Source organism: Pleurodeles waltl, chromosome 3_1 (assembly GCF_031143425.1).
Source record: "Pleurodeles waltl isolate 20211129_DDA chromosome 3_1, aPleWal1.hap1.20221129, whole genome shotgun sequence".
NCBI lineage: Eukaryota > Metazoa > Chordata > Amphibia > Caudata > Salamandridae > Pleurodeles > Pleurodeles waltl.
In genome coordinates, this window is record NC_090440.1 from 1,828,470,929 (window position 1) to 1,828,490,014 (window position 19,086).

The 19,086-nt window shown below is 46.0% G+C and overlaps 1 protein-coding gene across 3 annotated transcripts in view; it reads right to left on the reverse strand.

Annotated features, from left to right (window-relative positions):
• Positions 1 to 19,086, reverse strand: part of GLS (glutaminase) — a 607,111-nt gene that overhangs the window by 502,410 nt on the left and 85,615 nt on the right. For all 3 annotated transcript variants that reach the window (XM_069225886.1, XM_069225887.1, XM_069225888.1), the window contains exon 3: positions 18,413 to 18,534. In XM_069225886.1, coding sequence (XP_069081987.1) covers positions 18,413 to 18,534 — 122 coding nt within the window. The remainder of the gene's footprint in view (positions 1 to 18,412; positions 18,535 to 19,086) is intronic.

The following is a 19,086-nucleotide window of genomic DNA, read 5'->3' on the forward strand; positions in this document are numbered from 1 at the left end:
AGCGTGGGGGACAGTAGGTGTTCCACTAGTTCAGCGGTTAATTAGGTTATGGCGTGCCAAGACCGCAAGACCGGCGGGCAGTCCCACATCATGTGGTAAAAGGTGGAGTCTGAATCGCTGGATCGTGGGCATTTCTGACTAACCTGGGGAAACATACACCAGAGCCGATGCGGGGATAGATAGGTTTGATGCAAATAATTAAATTGTGTGTAACGGAATCTTGGGTTATGCGACAATTCTCTTGTCAGGCTGGGTGCAGTGTGCCATGCCTTTTATGATAGCGGCGTAGGAAGAACCCGGTCCCATCTAGCCTTCGCTCTTGCTTGAGCCACGTATGGGCTCCCAAGCAGAACACCATACAGCTGAGATATGCTGCAGTGAGTTCCCAGGCCGGTTAATAAGTCGTGTAAGAGAGGGGAAGTCGGGGGTTCGTTGTCCCCACCACGCCATGTTCTGCATATGAGCTTTTGTAGAGCGCAGTACGTTATGAACCGCCCCGGACCCATGTCGTGTGTTAGCATGAGCTCAGTGTAGGACATGATGCGGCCCTCTTTGAATATGCCCCTAATTGTCTGTATGCCCTTTTCAGGCCATGAAGTCAGCCTGTGTTGTCCAGCCAGTTTCCACACCCCGGGAATGGCCAGCAGTGAGATCCTGGGCGAGTATGATGAATCCTGGCGCCCATCCAGTATGTAGCAGCGCCAGCACTTGCGTGCTACTTCCATCAGAATGTTATGTTGATGTGGTGGGCTGTTGTGGTCTAATAGCCATTGCAGCACATTGGTGCTGCCCAAGGTGACATGTACCAACTTTGTCTCTGTGTTCGGGGGGTCCTGCATCCAGTGCAATGTCCAATGTAATTGCGCTGCTGCATAATACAGCTCATAGTACCGTGTGCCCAGGCCCCCCGTGCGAGCGGTAGATGTGTGTCAGCAAGTGCTACTCGCCATCGTCCGCTGCCCCACACCTAGTCAATCATTAGACTGTTCAGCGATGTGAAGAAGACACAGGGATTATTGTTGGTAGTGCGGAGAAGTGGTGTACCAATCTTGGAAGCATTATCATGTTTGCGATTGCCACCCTCCCCATTGGGGAAAGCGGGAGCAAGCGCCAAAATGGCAAAGAGCCCCTAATCGATCTGATTGTGCGTTTCCTTCTCTAAGGTCGACTGCATTGTGATATATTTGAATACCTAGGTATTTAAATGTGGTATAACACCACAGTAGTTCATGTGTCATGATAGTGGAACGGAGACCCTCTGGAACCGGTGCCAATGGGAACAGGCAGGACTTCGACCGGTTCACTTGCAGGCCTGATAAGTCCTCATATAGGTTCAATAGCTGCAGTAGGTCCGGAAGTGACGCTGTGCAACTGCGCAGATTTATCAATCTGTCGTCCACGTAGAGGGAAATGATCTGGTGTTTATCACTATCAGTTATGCCCCACATTTGTGCCCTTCGTCTAAGCTGTGCCGCCAGTGGTTCAATCACCAACGCGAATAATAGCGGCAATAATGGGCAACCCTGTCTCGTGACCCTCCAAATAGGGAAACTTTCTGATATAATCCCGCCTGTCTTAACCTGGGCAGCAGGGCCAGAATACAACGTGTTGATCCACCTCATAAATATCTTCCCGAACCCCATGTTCCTCAGTGCCTCCATTAGGAAGGGCCAGCATAGGGTATCGAATGCCTTCTCTATATCAAGGGATACCGCGACCCACTCGTACTCTAACTCTGGGGCGTCCGACATGACCCTTAACAAACATCTAATATTTATGAAGGTATTCTGACTGGGAATGAATCCCGACTGGTCTTCGTGATCCAGAGACGGCATTAGCGGGAGCAGACGGTTCGCAGGGACCTTACCCAGTAGCTTGCAATCCAGATTTAACAGTGAGAGGGGGCGATAGGACGGGGGCGATAGGACCGGACATCTAATGGATCACGACCTGGCTTGGGGAGGACCACTATTACTGCCTCACGCTGGGAATCCGGAAGCTGCCCTTTTGTTAGTGCTTCATGCAACATTTCCATATATGGTTTGATTATCTGCGCTGAGAGTGTGTGATAGTATTCCGCCGGAAGACCATCGCTGCCCAGTGCTTTATTATGGGCCAATTGTCACAGAGCCAGTTGAATCTCATTAGAGTCTATGGGTTTCTCTAGTTCCATCTGTTGAGTTATAGAGAGGCAAGCTAGGGGGAGTGTATGGAAAAAAGTCTGCTAACTGCGCTGCTCATAGGGGGGGCCCTCACCACATACAGTGCACTGTAGTATTGCTTAAATGTATCATTTATAGCCGCTTGTGTGTTAAGCACTGCACCAGAATCCAGTCTTATGGCCCCTATGGAAGTGCCCTGTTTCTCACCGCGTACCAACCATGTCAGTAACCTGCTGGAGCGGTCACCCTCTGAGTGTGTCCTGGTGAAGTAATGACGGTAATCAAACTTTCACAGGTGCGAGTCAACCTCGTTTCTGCGTGTACATGGTTCACGTAGGGCCTCCAGGGATATAGTGCCCAGCGCCACCCCTCGCTCCACTTCCCACAGCTCTGTTTCTATCTGTAGCAGTTCGCGGGACAACGTGCGCCGAACTGGACCCGCTGCTGACAAACAGAGGTCCCTCACCACCACTTTATGGGCATCCCACTCTACCACTCGCGTTGATGCCGTCCACCCATTAATTAAAAAATAAGTGAAGATGCACCCCGCCAATTCTTGGCGGAATGGAGGATCAAGTAGCCGGTGGGGCTGCAAGCGCCAAGTGGGAATGCGAGCGCGCGCTCTACCCCATTGAGTGGAGGCCATCAGTGGACAATGATCTGATATCGTCTTAGCCAAATATGATGCCCCAGTGATTTTGTTGGTCAGCCTAGTAGAGCTGAGTAACAAGTCTATGCGGGTGTGGAGGCGATGAACCGGGGAGTAAAAGGATATTCTCTGTCTAGAGGGTGAAGGACACGTCACACATCACTGAGTCTCCTCTCCAACATCCACGTCTGCAACACCTGGGAAGCTTTCCTGCTGAGAGAGCCGTCCAGTGGGGGCTGGGATCTGTCCATATCTATGTCCGGTACATAGTTTAGGTCACCGCCCCATATGCTGTTTGACATAGGGTCTTGGAGGAGTTGGGGAGTGAACGACAATAGAAAGTCCCCTTGTTTCGAATTGGGAGCGTGTAGTCCTACTATAATTAGTGGCTTACTGTCTAATGACCCCTCCAATTGGATGTATTGACCATCTACATCAGTCTTGAGGTGCTCTACTATGTAGGGAACCTCTGCGGCGATCCACACCAACAACCCCTTGGCAAGTGCTGACGTTGTGGTGCCATAAGCTAGATCCAGTCATTTACTTTTGAGGCTGCGTAAATACTCTGTAGTTAGGTGCGTTTCCTGCAGTATAGCTATGTGAATTTTGTGTCTTTTGAGATACGCATATACCCTGTAGCGTTTGGTGGTATTGGCCATGCCTCTCATGTCCCACTTTAATATGTTGTAAGTGTCAGTGCCCATGTGGATACAAGGACGTGTAGTGGTGTAGGTGCTGGCAGTGCTCTATGTTGGGGTGGGGATAATGTGGAGAACACCATTACCAGCCAGTCGCCCCCTTCTCTATAGTCACCCACCCCTATCCCTCGCTGTCTCATAGGTACAAAGAAAAGTGTGCTAGAGAAGCAACTGTGAACAAACAAGGAACTTACTGGGACACGCCCAACTCATAACTCGTAGGCACAACGGGTGCCACAGGTAACAACTGTCCACACATGGTCCCTTTGGTAACTCATATGGGTATGAGGAGGTGTGGGTGCGAGGTGCAAGAGTTCCATGGGCCGAAGCCCGATCTGGATAATCTTCACGCCCATGACGTCGGAACCCGCCACCGGGGGATGACCGGGGAGGTCAATGGGTGAAGACAGCAATGTAGGAGCGGTCTACTGTGCGGTCTACTGTGTCACATATCAAACCCTGGGGGACGGGGCAGTTTGCGGCTAGTGGCGTAGGGCGAGGTTTAAATGTCATCTGCTGTGCGCGGAGTGAGTTCTGGGCCGAATAAGGAGGGGGAGGTGGAGACACTGGAGAGGCCCTGTGATGAGTTTGAGTCCATGGTCTTGTCCTCACGGTGTGTAGAGTACTGCACTGATGTGAACAGATTAGCATATCTTAAAGCCTGCACTTGCTCTCGGCTGCCTGCGATCTGGAGGGATGCATCCGATACCGGGTTTCTTCCGACGTCGAGGTTGATGAGTGAGCCGTGCGTCCTGCTTGGAGTCATCGCTGTTTAGTTTGACCAACCCCTTGGCATGTAACCAAGTCCAGGCGTCCTCCAGGCATGGGAAATGTGGGTTCTCTCCCCGTCTATCACCCAGAGATGTGCCGGAGATAGTAAAGAGTAGGTGAGGTTGCTGTAGCGTAAAAGTTGTTTAACGCTCGTGAAGGACGCACGCTTGCGTTGCACCTCAACGGTGTAGTCAGGATAAGCCGTAATAACATTGTTGTCCATCTGCCTAGGGCCCTGTGACCTGAAGCTTTCGAGGATCTGATCTCTGTCAAGGAAGTTGAGGAGACGTGCAATCAGGGGCCGAGGTGGGCCCTCGGGCGCGGTGGCCTGCTTGGGATCTGATGTGCCCGTTCCACCGTGAACGAAGGTGATGCATTGTTTGAGAACACCGCGTCTTTTAACCATTGTTCTAGAATTTCCTCGGCATTTGGCATCCCCACCCGCTCCGGGAACCCCGCAAATCTAACATTGTTCCTCCGCGACCGGCCCTCCGCATCCTCCGCTATGCGTTGCAAGAGAGTAACCTCCATTTCCATTCACTGTAGCTGGTCTCGCAGTTCCTTGATTTCAGGCTTAACTGTGGTGAGCGTGGTTTCATTATCAGTAACTCTGTCCGCCAGCTTGTGGTGATCCGCTCTGAGTAGGTTCATTTCCAGTGCCACTGAGTCTATTTTCCCCTCCAAAATTACTTTAGTGTCCAGCACGGCTTGTAAGACCTTGTTAAATTGTGCAGAATGAGTTCACAGTGTCTTGTTCATCTGATGTAGGGCAGCAGCATGGTCTCCGGCCGCATTCGTGGGGGCAGTACCTCTTCTTCTGCGGTCGGTTGCGACCTAAACGGCTTCGGTTTGACCATGATTGTATGCAGTTCTGATCCACAGCAAGTAGTCACATTGAGCAGACACAGCCCAGGCTGTCGGCCAAACACCCTGTCACCTTGTGGTATACATGCTGCCGTGGATGCTGAGTCAGCCACAAGGTCTTGCCCTATTGATAGGTACCGGGAGTCCCGTGGAGCCATCCTTACCATCTCTTTGGCTTGATCAATGTGTCGGCTGGCTGGAAAGCCACTCGCCGGCCAGGGCGATCCTCGCGGACCCTCAATTCCTCCCACGGCCGTGGGAGTGTTCGTTATATTTTACCGCATCGAGGACCGCAATTCTCTCACAGATAGTCGTTCAACACAGCGCGTTGGGTCTCTCCATGGGTAATAGGGTCAACACGCACAAAGGGGTCGGGAACGTCATGCTGCTATCTTTTTGGGCCTGTGCTCGGGCCACGTGGTCAACACACATGGAGAACCCCCCAGCCGCGGGCGGATTACAGGTGTGCTCTCCACTCACCCCCTGGCCACACACAGCCTCGTCTCTTTGCGGTGTGTCTGCCGCCGTAGGCTCTGCGTTTCCAGTAAGTCCCCAGAGTCCCAGGAGGTCCACCTCACACCACACCTGGCCCAGTCAGTGTGCCGCCTGTCTGAGAAGCTGTTCACTAGATTGGGCGGCCTGCTCCAACCCCCTGGTGATCCTTGACGCCGAGGGCGCGCTCGCTGCTAATGTTCATCTTTTGGTTTGAAGCCTCTGTCTCTCAGGCAGCCATCCGCTTGTACAGGGTGGACCCCCCCAGCAGTGGAAGGCACAACATGTCCGCAGGGGGCCTCACCTCAATTTCCATCAGTGACGTTCTTGACCGGGCCTCCAGGGCCTTGTTGGGCGGCTCGCATGGAAACTACCGCCAACACGGGTAGGCGGCCAGCAATCTCTTCCCAGCGTGCCCAGCCGCAAGGAGGTCCATAGGTGCGCCCCCCGCCTACACCGCGGGGCTCGCAGGCACGTCGGCCTGTGCAAACGAGTACTGGGACGCCACGCGCCCTCACGTGGAGCGTTCCTCCAGCCGGCCGCACCACGGCTCTGTGGACGACTCCACGATCTCCTCAGCATTCCGCTGCATCTGTTCTCGCGGCTGAGAGTCTGCGCTCGGTCCGCGCATACCCTTGCACTGGGGGAATCAGGATGGCAGGCACCAGGGTGGACTAAGCTGGGAGATCCAGAGGATTAGTTTCGGGCCACAAGCGGAACTCTTTAGCAAGCATCCGCTTCAGCCGCCATCTTGGCCACGCCACCCACCGCAAACCCTTTGTTGAAGCCATTTTCAGGGGGAAAACCACAAGCCTTCTTTTTTCCCCCATTTAAAAAAAAACAAACGAAATGTTTGCTGAATTTTGGCTAATTTATTGGTCTCCTCAGGGGGAACCCACAAACTCTGGGTACCTGTAGAATCCCTAGGCTGTTGAGAAAAAATGACGCAAATTTGGTGTGGGTAGCTTATGTGGACACAAAGTTATGAGGGCCTACGTGCGAACTGCCCCAAATAGCCACAAAAAGTCCTTGCACCTGAGGGGAAAAAGGCCTGGCAGCGAAGGGGTTAAACAAGCATGCTTATACTTGTTTACATGTCAATTATACATCATTATTAAATTAAGCTCATACTAGTGTAAACTTTGCAAGACTTGCAATTGATTTGGCCACCTAATATTAAAATAAGTATACTTTTTGAGGGTGAAGATGCACTTCTCCGTTTCCAATTAGTGTGTATCAGAAGTTGGGGACGGGGCAGGAACCATTACATAAAAATATATTTCTCCATCAGGTGCCAAAATTAATTTTGAATGGTGAGGAATAATGTGTGCAGCATACCATCTGGTATCTTACACATTTTAGACAAAGAATACTGTCACAGTGAGATAAGTGGCAAACATGTATGCAATCAGCCGATGCACAGGAGTGCCTTTAACATTCACTGGTTCATTTCTACACCATTTCACAATTTCAGATACCGTAAAATAAAAATCAGCTAAACTAAGATAATCTAGAGTAGCTACGGTTTTGAAACTAGTTAGTTATAAATTCTGAATGCATTCTTGAGTGACTGAAATATTTAATGGATATCAACAGACTGTGATATCTAGAGTGACCACTTTGATGTCTATAATGATAGGGTGTCAACTGAATCCTTAAGCAAGTGTTTACTAAATTCTGAAATTGAAGTAATGTACACCAACCAAGTAAAAAATGAAAACTACAAAACAAAATAGAGGACTTTTTCAAATAACAAAGGTAATTTCTAATTTGTAACAATGTAAAAAGAAGTACATTAGGAATTTTAAGCTCAATTTTAAGATGGTTAAAGCATTTAAACCACATAAAAAGAAATCTCAAATTTGTGGTCCCACTCTGGAACAATTTATAGTAATAGTTTTGGAAGAAATTGCACAGTTTTGTAATCCCATGGTATGGAAATAAATGTGAACCATTTCTTAATTTTACTACAGACACTGTAGAATGGTGCAGTAATCTTAACAGTCAAATCTTTGGTAAGAGAGACCCCAAGACAGCATGATTTAGAAACAAGTCCAAGATCAAGCGCCTGAATGCCTCTGGCAAGTATGATCCTAGTCTTAGATATATTTAACTTAAATCCTGAATTGCATTCCAAATCTATTGCTGGCTAATCAATTTGTGCAAGGAATCCCCCGAGATTTCGAAGTACAGGTTGCCAATTTATCGACAAACGCAGTTGTATTATTCAGATGGCCAGAGAAAAATACAGATGTTAATACGTTGTGTAACTGTACCAAGGGTGTCGCAAAGATGATCACAACTTGAAATTATGTTGTAGCCTTTATTCAACCCCTGGCGTTATCATCCATTACAAAAAATATACACCACCTTCTTCTCCGTTTGCCCCCGTTCGCATCCCAAACGACCTTCCGCTCCCAGGTGTTCTGTAATGGAACATGAAACGCACATTCCATTCCATATTCCATTACCACAAAGGATCCCATAAAGATTGTGTATAAGGGTGGGAGAAAGCCTTGCTGTTTTCATTACCATATCCAATTAATAGATGTATGAAATAAAGTATGGTCATACACACAGACTACAGCTTGTGGGTTGGTGTATATTATTGTGGGGATGTGGGGACCCAGGATCCTGGGCATGGAAGCGGGGCCCTTCAGCAGCTGTCCGGTTCACACTGGCAGCTGCATTTATTTCAAACAACAAACTGGCTCATAAAAGCCTGTTCTACAGTGGAATCTCAGAGACCCCCTCTCCTTTTTTTTTTTTTACTGTTATTTGGGAGTGTCCATGTGGAGGCTGTAGCAGAGTGTTCAACAGATCCTGAGTTTCTCTCCGAGCCAGAAGCTCCTGCCTCGGCTGTTTTCTGTAGCTGGGCCGAGGAGGTTGAACTGAGCTGCTTTTTAAGTATAAGTAGAGGGACAGCGGTGTTCATCTGTTCCAATTAAAAAGTAGCCCAGTTAAGAAATGTAGGTCTACTATCATTGCACATACGTGCTTCACACACTAATGTGGCTATTCGAAACACAAAAGGGACTCCCTAGCACCTGCAGTGCATCATAAGTCATGTGCCTGGCAGTAAAAGAGGCTAGTCAGGCTGGCAGCTATCTGCAAGTGCGGCGGAGAGCTGCAACACTGACATGACCACCCAATGCACTACTGTGACATAGTATAGCACCCACTGATGAAGCCAATCAAGAAGAAGATGACTACAGTAAACAGACGGCCTGTCTCTGCCACACTTGCGTGCCTGAGCCACGTCCTACCCCGTTGGTCTCTCCATTTGTGACTCTTGAATTTTTCCTGGCCTTAATTTACATTAGCTCAGCTCCCTCCATATGCCCAGAGAGTGAGCTGAAAGCTGGTATTCGGTAACAGTTTCTACTGCTTTCCACTTCTATTTCCCTCACACTGTTCTTAGGTGACGTGAATGGACCATAGGGACAGCAATTACTTTATACCACCATTATGTTATATGGTTCTTCAACTGTGTCCGAGTAAGCTCTTTACTTGCACCACCCTGTTTAACTGCCAAAGTAGTGTACCTAACTGGTTTACCGTCAAATGGCCTGAGATCACCTGAACATCTCAGCTAGGATTAGTGTACATCTGTACTTCAGAGATGACAATATATTCTGTGCTATGTGCAAGTTCTCTTAAGAGAGAGTCGCCTATTTCATCCTGGCCCTGGGCATCTCCCTACAGCAGAGAAGAGCAGCATATTCCAACCTGAATATGCATATTTGAGATTCAGGTGGTCTATTACACATATATGCTTCAACGAGCTGCACTATATTTAGTCCAGTACATATGTTCATTACAGGCATGTGCAGTATATTTTTCGTAACGGTGCAGTGTATGTTGCAGCACTACATCAAAGCTAGGGAGAAAAAGAGCGCCATGTCAAGTAAGTTGTGTTTCTGCCCCCCCCCCCCCCAACTGTTGTGCTTTAGGCTGCCATGCACCAATGCACATTCTCTTTCCCTATAGTGCAAGAGTTTGTGCTTTCTGTCAAGCACAGGTTTTGTACTGCAAGGATACCCTTCCACAAAAGCTACTCTTTTACATAGTTTAATAGATTTCTGACTTTATGGGTGGTATATCCTGCAGCACACGTGCAAAGTTGGAAAAGTGTAGAGTCTTTAAAAGCTTGCGCCATTGCTACACGTTATTAGGAACTGTGATCTGTTTGTGTGCAAACCTTCATCTTTAAATGTTAGTAGGTAGGGATTTACATTAAAACCTAGGTGTGGTTACTTTTGAATGCTTATGTATGACCCGTGGGATGCCTCTTTGACCCAAAGTAGCCAATAGTGCTACACTGCATTACATAAGCCAGTTTTCTAAAGCAAATCATGATTTGTATTTCAAAGTAAATTCCACTACAACGCTTTGCTAACCTCACCTTTGTGATGCAACACCAGTTCAAATGGTTAGTAAATTTTCCACATAGTGCGGTACACCGTCTTGACCTCCTGCATGTTTCAGAGCAAAGCACTCAATTCCACTATGTATAAATGTGCACTGCAGACAGCTATTATGCCAAGACCACCAATATATATAATTCTTTGTGAATGTAATTCACTAACGCGCATTAAATTTCACACTGTTTGCAAATGTTTTCCTAAGAGGGGCTGTGTATTTTACCAGTTGCTCATCCCTCAGAAGTAGGCAGTATATTCCATCCTGCGTGCATGTGCACGTGAGAAAGTTGCATTATAATTTGCGCTTTGTGCACATGATAGTAATATATTATAAAATCCACTCTGTGCACGTGTGAACTAAGATTTTGTGTACAGGTGTCCTTCTGAGATGTGCAGCGTATTCCCAGTACCTGTTCACGTACCCTGCTTTCCCCGTTCAGATACATGTTGTGTCATAGTTATTGGGCACTGGCTACCACTGAGACCAATAGATTAATACAAAACCCTTGAACCATCACTTAAGAACAGCATGTAAAGTAAACTTTCCTGCGCTAAAAAATACATAAATATAAATTCTTAATATCTCCCCACAGGGAAATATGCCTATCAAAAAAGTACTCACATATACAGGCGCCTATATCAGTGTACCTTTTGAGGGAGGAAATCTTATTTTAAGACCAGCTACCAGGGAGTTCAGTGATTCATTTCACAGGTGAGCAAATCTTTTGGATAAACACTCACTAGCCTGACGTATAGTGTATGCCATATTGATTGGGCATTTTTCTTAATTTACAGAATTCAGTAGATATAAGTTTTGCAGACGCGGAGTCACTGTGTGCCTTCACTGCTTATAGATTTTGTTCGTCCAAACTGTAAGACTGACAGTGCACAACTTCAGGTGAGTTTTTGTGTGCATAGGAGAGCGTATTTCTATTGTGCAGGAAACAACATGCACCACATTTTCTCAGTTTGGTTTCTATTATTTTAACTATAGTTTGCCCCTTTTTAGGGGTCGAGAGCACAAGCACTCCAGCCCTGCTGTAATATCTCTTTGAGCATTTAACCACGCCCATGTCACGCCTGTCACTTTCATTGGTTCGTGAGGTTGCCTTTTAAAATCCGCTTGATTTCATTAGTGAAAGGCATGCATTCGTCATGCATTTTCCAGTGATTAGCCCTCCTTGAGCACACCCTCAACTACTGAAAACATAAAACATCAGTTTCAGCACGATCACACTGCATTTTACATAGCGCGATTGCGCTCGTTTTTTTCTTCCAATTTTCTGTGGCAAGAAAAGTCCGGTTAGGAGTTTACAACGCTAATAGCTCTAACTAAAGCGAATGCAAGACCCATTGTATTTCAAATGCTTGTTAATTTTGTTTTTGTCTTGATGAAGTTTAAGGAAATGGCTTCCTGTTGCAGTTACCCCCCACTTTTTGCCTGATACTGATGCTGACTTGACTGAGAAGTGTGCTGGGACCCTGCTAACCAGGCCCCAGCACCAGTGTTCTTTTACCTAAAATGTACCATTGTTCCCGCAATTGGCACACCCCTGGCACACAGATAAGTCCCTTGTAAAAGGTACCAGTGGTACCAAGGGCCCTGTGACCAGGGACGGTCTTTAAGGGCTGCAGCATGTGTTGTGCCACCCTTATGGACCCCTCACCTAACACATGCACACTGCCATTGCAGATTGTGTGTGTTGGTGGGGAGAAAAAGGCAAAGTCGACATGGCATCCCCCTCAGGATGCCATGGACACAAAATGCTGCCTCTGGCATAGGTAAGTCACCCCTCTAGCAGGCCTTACAGTCCTAAGGCAGGGTGCACTATACCACAGGTGAGGGCATAGCTGCATGAGCAATATGCCCCTGCAGTGTGTAAGTCTATTCTTAGACATTGTAAGTACAGTGTGGCCATATTAAGTATATGGTCTGGGAGTTTGTCAAAAACGAACTCCAAAGCTCCATAATGGCTACACTGAATAGTAGGAAGTTTGGTATCAAACTTCTCAGAATAATAAACCCACACTGATGCCAGTGCTGGATTTATAAAAAAATGCACACAGAGGGCACCTTAGAGATGCCCCCTGTATTTTACCCAATCCTTCAGTGCAGGACTGACTGGTCTGTGCCAGCCTGCTACTGAGAAACGAGTTTCTGACCCCCAGGGGTGAGAGCCTTTGTGCTCTCTGAGGCCAGAAACAAAGCCTGCACTGGGTGGAGATGCTTAACACCTCCCCCCTGCAGGAACTGTAACACCTAGCAGTGAGCCTCAAAGGCTCAAGCTTCGTGTTACAATGCCCGAGGGCACTCCAGCTAGTGGAGATGCCCGCCCCCTGGACACAGCCCCCACGTTTGGCAGCAAGTCCAGGGGAGATAATGAGAAAAACAAGGAGGAGTCACCCACCAGTCAGGACAGGCCCTAAGGTGCCGTGAGCTGGGGTGACCCCTGCCTTTAGAAATCCTCCATCTTGGTTTTGGAGGATTCCCCCAATAGGATTAGGGATGTGCCCTCCTCCCCTCAGGGAGGAGGCACAAAGAGGGTGTAGCCACCCTCCAGGACAGTAGCCATTGGCTACTGCCAACCAGACCTAAACACACTCCTAAATTCAGTATTTAGGGGCAACCCAGAACCCAGGAAATCAGATTCCTGCAACCTTAACAAGAAGAAGGACTGCTGACCTGAAGCTCTGCAGTGAAGACGGAGACGACAACTGCTTTGGCCCCAGCCCTACTGGCCTGTCTCCCAACTTCGAAGAAAACTGCAACAGCGACGCAACCAACAGGGACCACCAAACTCAGAAGCCTCAGAGGACTGCCCTGCAACCAACGACCAAGAAACTCCTGTGAACAGCGGCCCTGTTCAACAATCTGCAACTTTCTTGCAACAAAGAAACAACTTTAAAGACTTCACGTTTCCCGCCGGAAGCGTGAGACTTTCCACTCTGCACCCGACGCCCCCGGCTCGACCTGCGGAAAACCAACACTTCAGGGAGGACTCCCCGGCGACTGCGAGCCCATGAGTAGCCAGAGACGACCCCCCTTAGCCCCCACAGCGATGCCTGCAGAGGAAATCCAGAGGCTCCCCCTGACCGCGACTGCCTGTAACAAGAGACCCGACGCCTGGAACCAACACTGCACCAGCAGCCCCCAGGACCTGAAGGAACCGAGTTCCACTGCAGGAGCGACACCCAGGCGACCCACTGCCTAGCCCAGGTGGTGGCTACCCCGAGGAGCCCCCCTGTGCCTGCCTGCATTGTTGAAGAGACCCCTGGGTATCCCCATTACTTCCTATCTAAAACCTGACGCCTGTTTGCACTCTGCACCCGGACGCCCCGTGCCGCTGAGGGTGTACTTTCTGTGCCTGCTTGTGTACCCCCCGGTGCCCTACAAAACCCCCCTGGTCGGCCCCTGAGGACGCGGGTACTTACCTGCTGGCAGACTGGAATCGGGGCACCCCTGTTCTCCATTGAAGTCCATGTGTTTTGGGCACCTCTTTGACCTCTGCACCTGACCGACCCCGAGCTGCTGGTGTGGTAACTTTGGGGTTGCCTTGAACCCCCAATGGTGGCCTACCGTGGACCCAACTTTGAGACTTGTAAGTGCTTTACTTACCTGCAAACTTAACCTTTACTTACCTCCCCAGGAACTGTTGATTTTTGCAGTGTGTCCACTTTTAAAATAGCTTATCGCCATTTTTACAAAGACTGTACATGCTATTGTGATTATTCAAAGTTCCAAGAGTATCTAAGTGAAATACCTTTCATTTGAAGTATTACTTGTAAATCTTGAGCCTGTGGTTCTTAAAATAAACTAAGAAAATATATTTTTCAATATAAAAACCTATTGGCCTGGAGTAAGTCTTTAAGTGTGTGTTCCTCATTTATAACCTGTGTGTGTACAACAAATGCTTAACACTACCCTCTGATAAGCCTACTGCTCGACCACACTACAACAAAATAGAGCATTAGAATTATCTCTTTTTGCCACTATCTTACCTCTAAGGGGAACCCTTGGACTCTGTGCACACTATTTCTTACTTTGAAATAGTATATACAGAGCCAACTTCCTGCAATGAAGACCCACATATAAGACTTTAATTGGCACCTTTTTGTTTCAGTTGAAACAGCAACAACCTTTTTCCCCCCTCGGCCTGTACTGGATTTAATATCCTCAAAGAGTGAAGCAGCCATCCCTACTTGATGGACAATATTTTGATGATTTATCGTTTAATACAGACAGGGTATATACAGTTGCCTGTGAGCACTACTGACTTAATTTTAACTGTTTATTGTTTGACTTTCTCTTAACTCTTGATCACTTTCACTTAAGCATTCTTTTGAGCACTTGTAATGGAGCAACCACTGTATTTTAAGTCACATGTATTTAACCACTGATCTTTAACACAACTAGAATTGTTTTGCATACATTTGCCTTTTTTGTTTTATTTTTTTTCTCTCTCCTTTGTTCGATGATTGTTAAATAGACTATTTAATAGGATCAAGGTATGCTAATTTAATTAGTATAGGCAGGTATTCTTTTCTTGTTCGTGAGACCATTTGTTGTCTGTATTGCATTATACCCAGGTCCTTCAACTTTTTAGATTACCCCATTGTTCTGTAATGGCACAAACAGATGTAAGCAACAGTCTTCTTTTCAAACCTCTTCATGCTTAATAGTGCTAGGCAGACTTGTGAAAGGTCAGATTGTTCACTCTTGTCCTACCTGATGATCATAAAAACAGTCATGTGTGGCTTGTTAGCTGTGCATCTTTGGAAACACTTTCTCTTAGTTTACAACTGTATTCACTTAAAAGCATACATTTCTTCAGAGTATAGATCCCACCCCAAGTCTCCCCTAACACTAGGGCTGTCCTGTCCTCCCCACACACACTCAAACAGAAGGCTTTCTTTTACTGACTTTTCTTCTCCACTTGGACAAACCACAAAGAAAGGCAAAGGAAACACAGGTCAGAGGGCGCTGTGGCAGCTTCAGCTATCATAGTGCATCTTTATTGTGATCTGTTCCTTGTAGTGCTATCCCAATACTAAGACATTTGTCAAGCTCTTACAATTTATCTCTATTCTAAACTGCATTTGCACTCCTATTCAAATAATGAGGCATTTGCAGAGCTAGCACAGTGGAACCCTATCCTGAACTACATAGAGCATGCACTGCATTCCCTGTGCTGAGACATCTACACAGCTATCACATAGAACCTCTACACCCTGTGGTGCTATCCCAGTATTGAGAGCTACCAAGATCCCACAAGATATCTCTGGTGTTGTTATACCATTCCCACAAAGAGGTGGAACTGTGTTTTAGGGTGGCAGAACTTCAGGACGAGAGGACTGAGTCCATCTACCCCATCAGTAAGTGTCGACCCAATTCCTAGCTAGCTCAAAGTGCCTCACCTGAACCCCTACCCTTCTTAGGGTAACAGATTATTACAGCAACCTCGACTAAGACACTCTTGACTCTCCAAGAAGTCGTAGAAACAGATCTTACCTCTATCACTGTTTTACCCATGAATGCCCAGGGTAAACACACGAAAGATAAGAATAAAGGTTTTGAAACATTTATTGAAACAATCATATTCTTGCATAACAAGAATGAGCAGCGATAATTAGGCAGATGAAACAAAGCATTGTAAGCATTGTTACTAACATGGTGAAAGCAATAAACATGGTGATCTTAGAATAAAGATGGTGATCTTAGATCTATATCTTCCTACCTGGCGCTATTTACAATCGGAGAGCATAGCGGGTGTACCCCCTGCCACTGCCAGATCTAAGAGGATAGCCTGAGACCCCCAAACCTGGAAAGCTGAGCCACAGTGCGGGTCCACAGTGGAGTTGGCATCCTTGTTTGCCAGATGGAGGATTAGCGTCAGCAGAGCAGCATGTTGAACACAGCATTTGTTCCAGGACAGGAGTGGCCAGAGTGCTCCTCTGAGCCCCGTGAAGCAGTGCAGAAGTTTATGATCATCAAAACCACAATGCGTTAGAGGTACAGCTCTAATGCAATGATATGTCTAGATGTTAGAAGCTGTCACTGAATGGGCACCGCAAGCACTGGGTTATCTTGTTTCTGTGTTCCTAGCCTTAAACTGAGTGTACAGATTACATGTCGAGAAAGACTAACCAAAAATAGACAGCATGTACAATATATTTTTGGAATAATATTGTGCAAGCTTAAAGTGTGTAAAATGTCACTGCTAATAAAGCGATATCATCCGAAAAAGAGTCAAATGTGAAATGTAAAGCTAAACTAAAATGTAGAACCAATGAGGGTCTCACAACAGTCTAACTTGGACCATGTGCTGTTTTCTCACTGCTGACACACCCATGATGCTTCCACAATACCCCTAAGATTTGGACATGTCACATATCTCTCATAATGCTCGTCTGTTTTTACCTACATCTTATACCACTATCCCACTACTGTCTCTTTTCTCCTGAGCTTCATTTTGAATACCAGCAGAGGCACATCTATAATCTTTCACAAAGCAATTCTTACATGAATTCCAGAAAGTTAGCATGTGATGGCTTTGTAGTACCCTTATGCATGCATTTCTGTATTGCAATGATTTTCATCCCAAGACTACCACAGTCCCTAAAACACCTCTTTCCGACTTGCATTATGTGCTAGCACACAAACATACAGTTTTCCATAACTTATGTGTAGCTAAAGTGAGACATGTTCAGATGTCACAGTACTGTACACACTCAATGATCTCTTGCAATCAACCTTTGTTCTGACTTAGTGTGGACTGTCACAACATTGCTGTTCTGTAGCGCAGCCTCTCACAGCTTTCTTAAAAAGAAACAATCTCAAAGCCTTTGGTTATGGTGCAACACCAAGTTTTTCTTTCTGGTTAGAAAGATCGTTAAGGATGTCAACACATCTAGGAGGTGATGTGGAAGGTATTTTGCGGGCAAAAAAAAAAAAAACTGAGATTCTCAAAAATCACAGGGTTTTCCACTGCAAAATACCCTTTTCACTGTTTACAAAAGTCCTTTTATCAGTCGGAAAATAACTTCCAACTCATAAAAGTGGTTTTGCGACCATGTCCGAATCGCAGATAGGACGGGGAGCTTGAGGGGTGGCCCTTCCTATTTCAGATTTACAGAGGCATGTATCAATGGATTGTGACTATAATTGTGGTCTCAAACCGTTAATCAGATACCAACAATTCAAACGAGGTGGTGACGGATTCTCAAATGGGTAGCTGTGCTTGCAGGACATCTACCCGTTAAGGAATTGTGATAGTAGACTCGGGATGCATGCAAGGCCTATAAGACAGTGCTTGTTCTTCCAAAGGTCTTCACAAAATGGGATCTTTATTTTAAAGGCAGCACCAGTCACTTCAATGGACATGGGCTGCTTTAAAAAGAACAAAAAAAAAGATTCCGGTTTGGAAATGAAAATACAAACTTTGAGGTTTGTAGTTTTCTTTGCAGGCCTCCATCCCTACATTTGCAGCCAACCACAGGGTGTCGCAGACAGTGACATGTCTAATTAATATTAATTGGGCAGGTCGTTTTTCATACCCATTCACAAAACCAGTTAGTGTACAAATTACACATCCCTGGTTTGCGAGTGGACCTGGTACGTACATCAAGCCCCAAATGCATAGATCTATGTACCCTATAGGCCAAAATACCAGAGGAATGCCATTATTATTTACCTTAATGAGTGCTAAGAGCCACAGTACAAGTGCTGGGCTCATATTTCTGCAATAATGTTGAACTCGAAATTGGAAATATACAATATATAGTGATTTTCAGGATGCAGAATTACTGCAGTATACTAATGGAATGGGGAACAACCAAAATTGGTGTTTCTGCGTCTGTTTCCTCATGACACTCCCAAAGGCGGAGACATTTTCTGGACTAATTCGTCCATTTCCGATCTAGCCAATATGCACCCAGAAACAATCTACACGCAAAAATAACTACATTACCAGTAATTCCAGTTTAAGCTTGCAGACAAATTATTATTCAAATACCTCTTAAAGTAGGGACCTGCGACACTGTCTAGTTAGATGTCAGACTTCGGAAGGAACAACCGTAAGGAAATGGGACCAATCTGTGTACTTTGCAAGGGCCCCCAGTGAAATTCAGATCACTGGATTGCAGATATCATAAAAACCTGACAGAAGCATTTTACAGCTAGATTATGATCAGTTCAAACGTATCCTATACAGAATGCACATTTCATTCATTCATTAAAACATTTTACAACATACGACAGTTTACGAATTGGTAGTATCATGCATAAATGTTTTAAACAAGAGAGGACAATTTCAAGAAACAGTTATTAAAAAAAAAAAAAAAGAGTTCAATTACTTTTTGAAAAGATCTTTGTCGAGCATTACACCATCTGATGTTGTTTGAAGAGTCAGTCTTAACATATCCATGCATTCTTTCAGTCTTGGATCCGCAGTACGAAGTCCCGTGGCTTTTAGAGCCTGTTACAAAGAAAATATAGGTATTGTGTTTTGTGATTTTAGATTAGGCATTTTAAAGACAGGCTACATATTAAGGGGATTAGTTGTTTTTTTTGACCCATGCTCACAAACCTCTAGACAAAGGCTTTAGGGCTACATGTGCAATGGAAAAACAAAAAATAATAATAAGTGAAACTCGCTTACAAAACCGGTTAATTTAATCTGTCTATTCTTTCATATTAGCAACAAGTCTTAGTACCTGCGGACTCGTAGCAGGACAAGAAAGCTGAATTTGCTGTTCAAGTAAAATAAGGAGGTAAGCATGATGACGTACAATAAATCAAGACTGATTAAAGACGGTGCTCTGTGTAGACCGCCTACTTCTCATTAGGAACATTTAGATAATCAGCATTAGTAAAGCATATCAAGAGTCTAAAGGGGTCAGCTGTCTGCAGAACACTGTACCAATTTCTGAAACCTCACAGAGAGAAAGGGTGTGGTTTCGTCCAGAATAAAAGCTCAATTTGGAGGATATTCTTAGCGATTTGCAGTGTGCAGCTGTTAGTTTCTTTG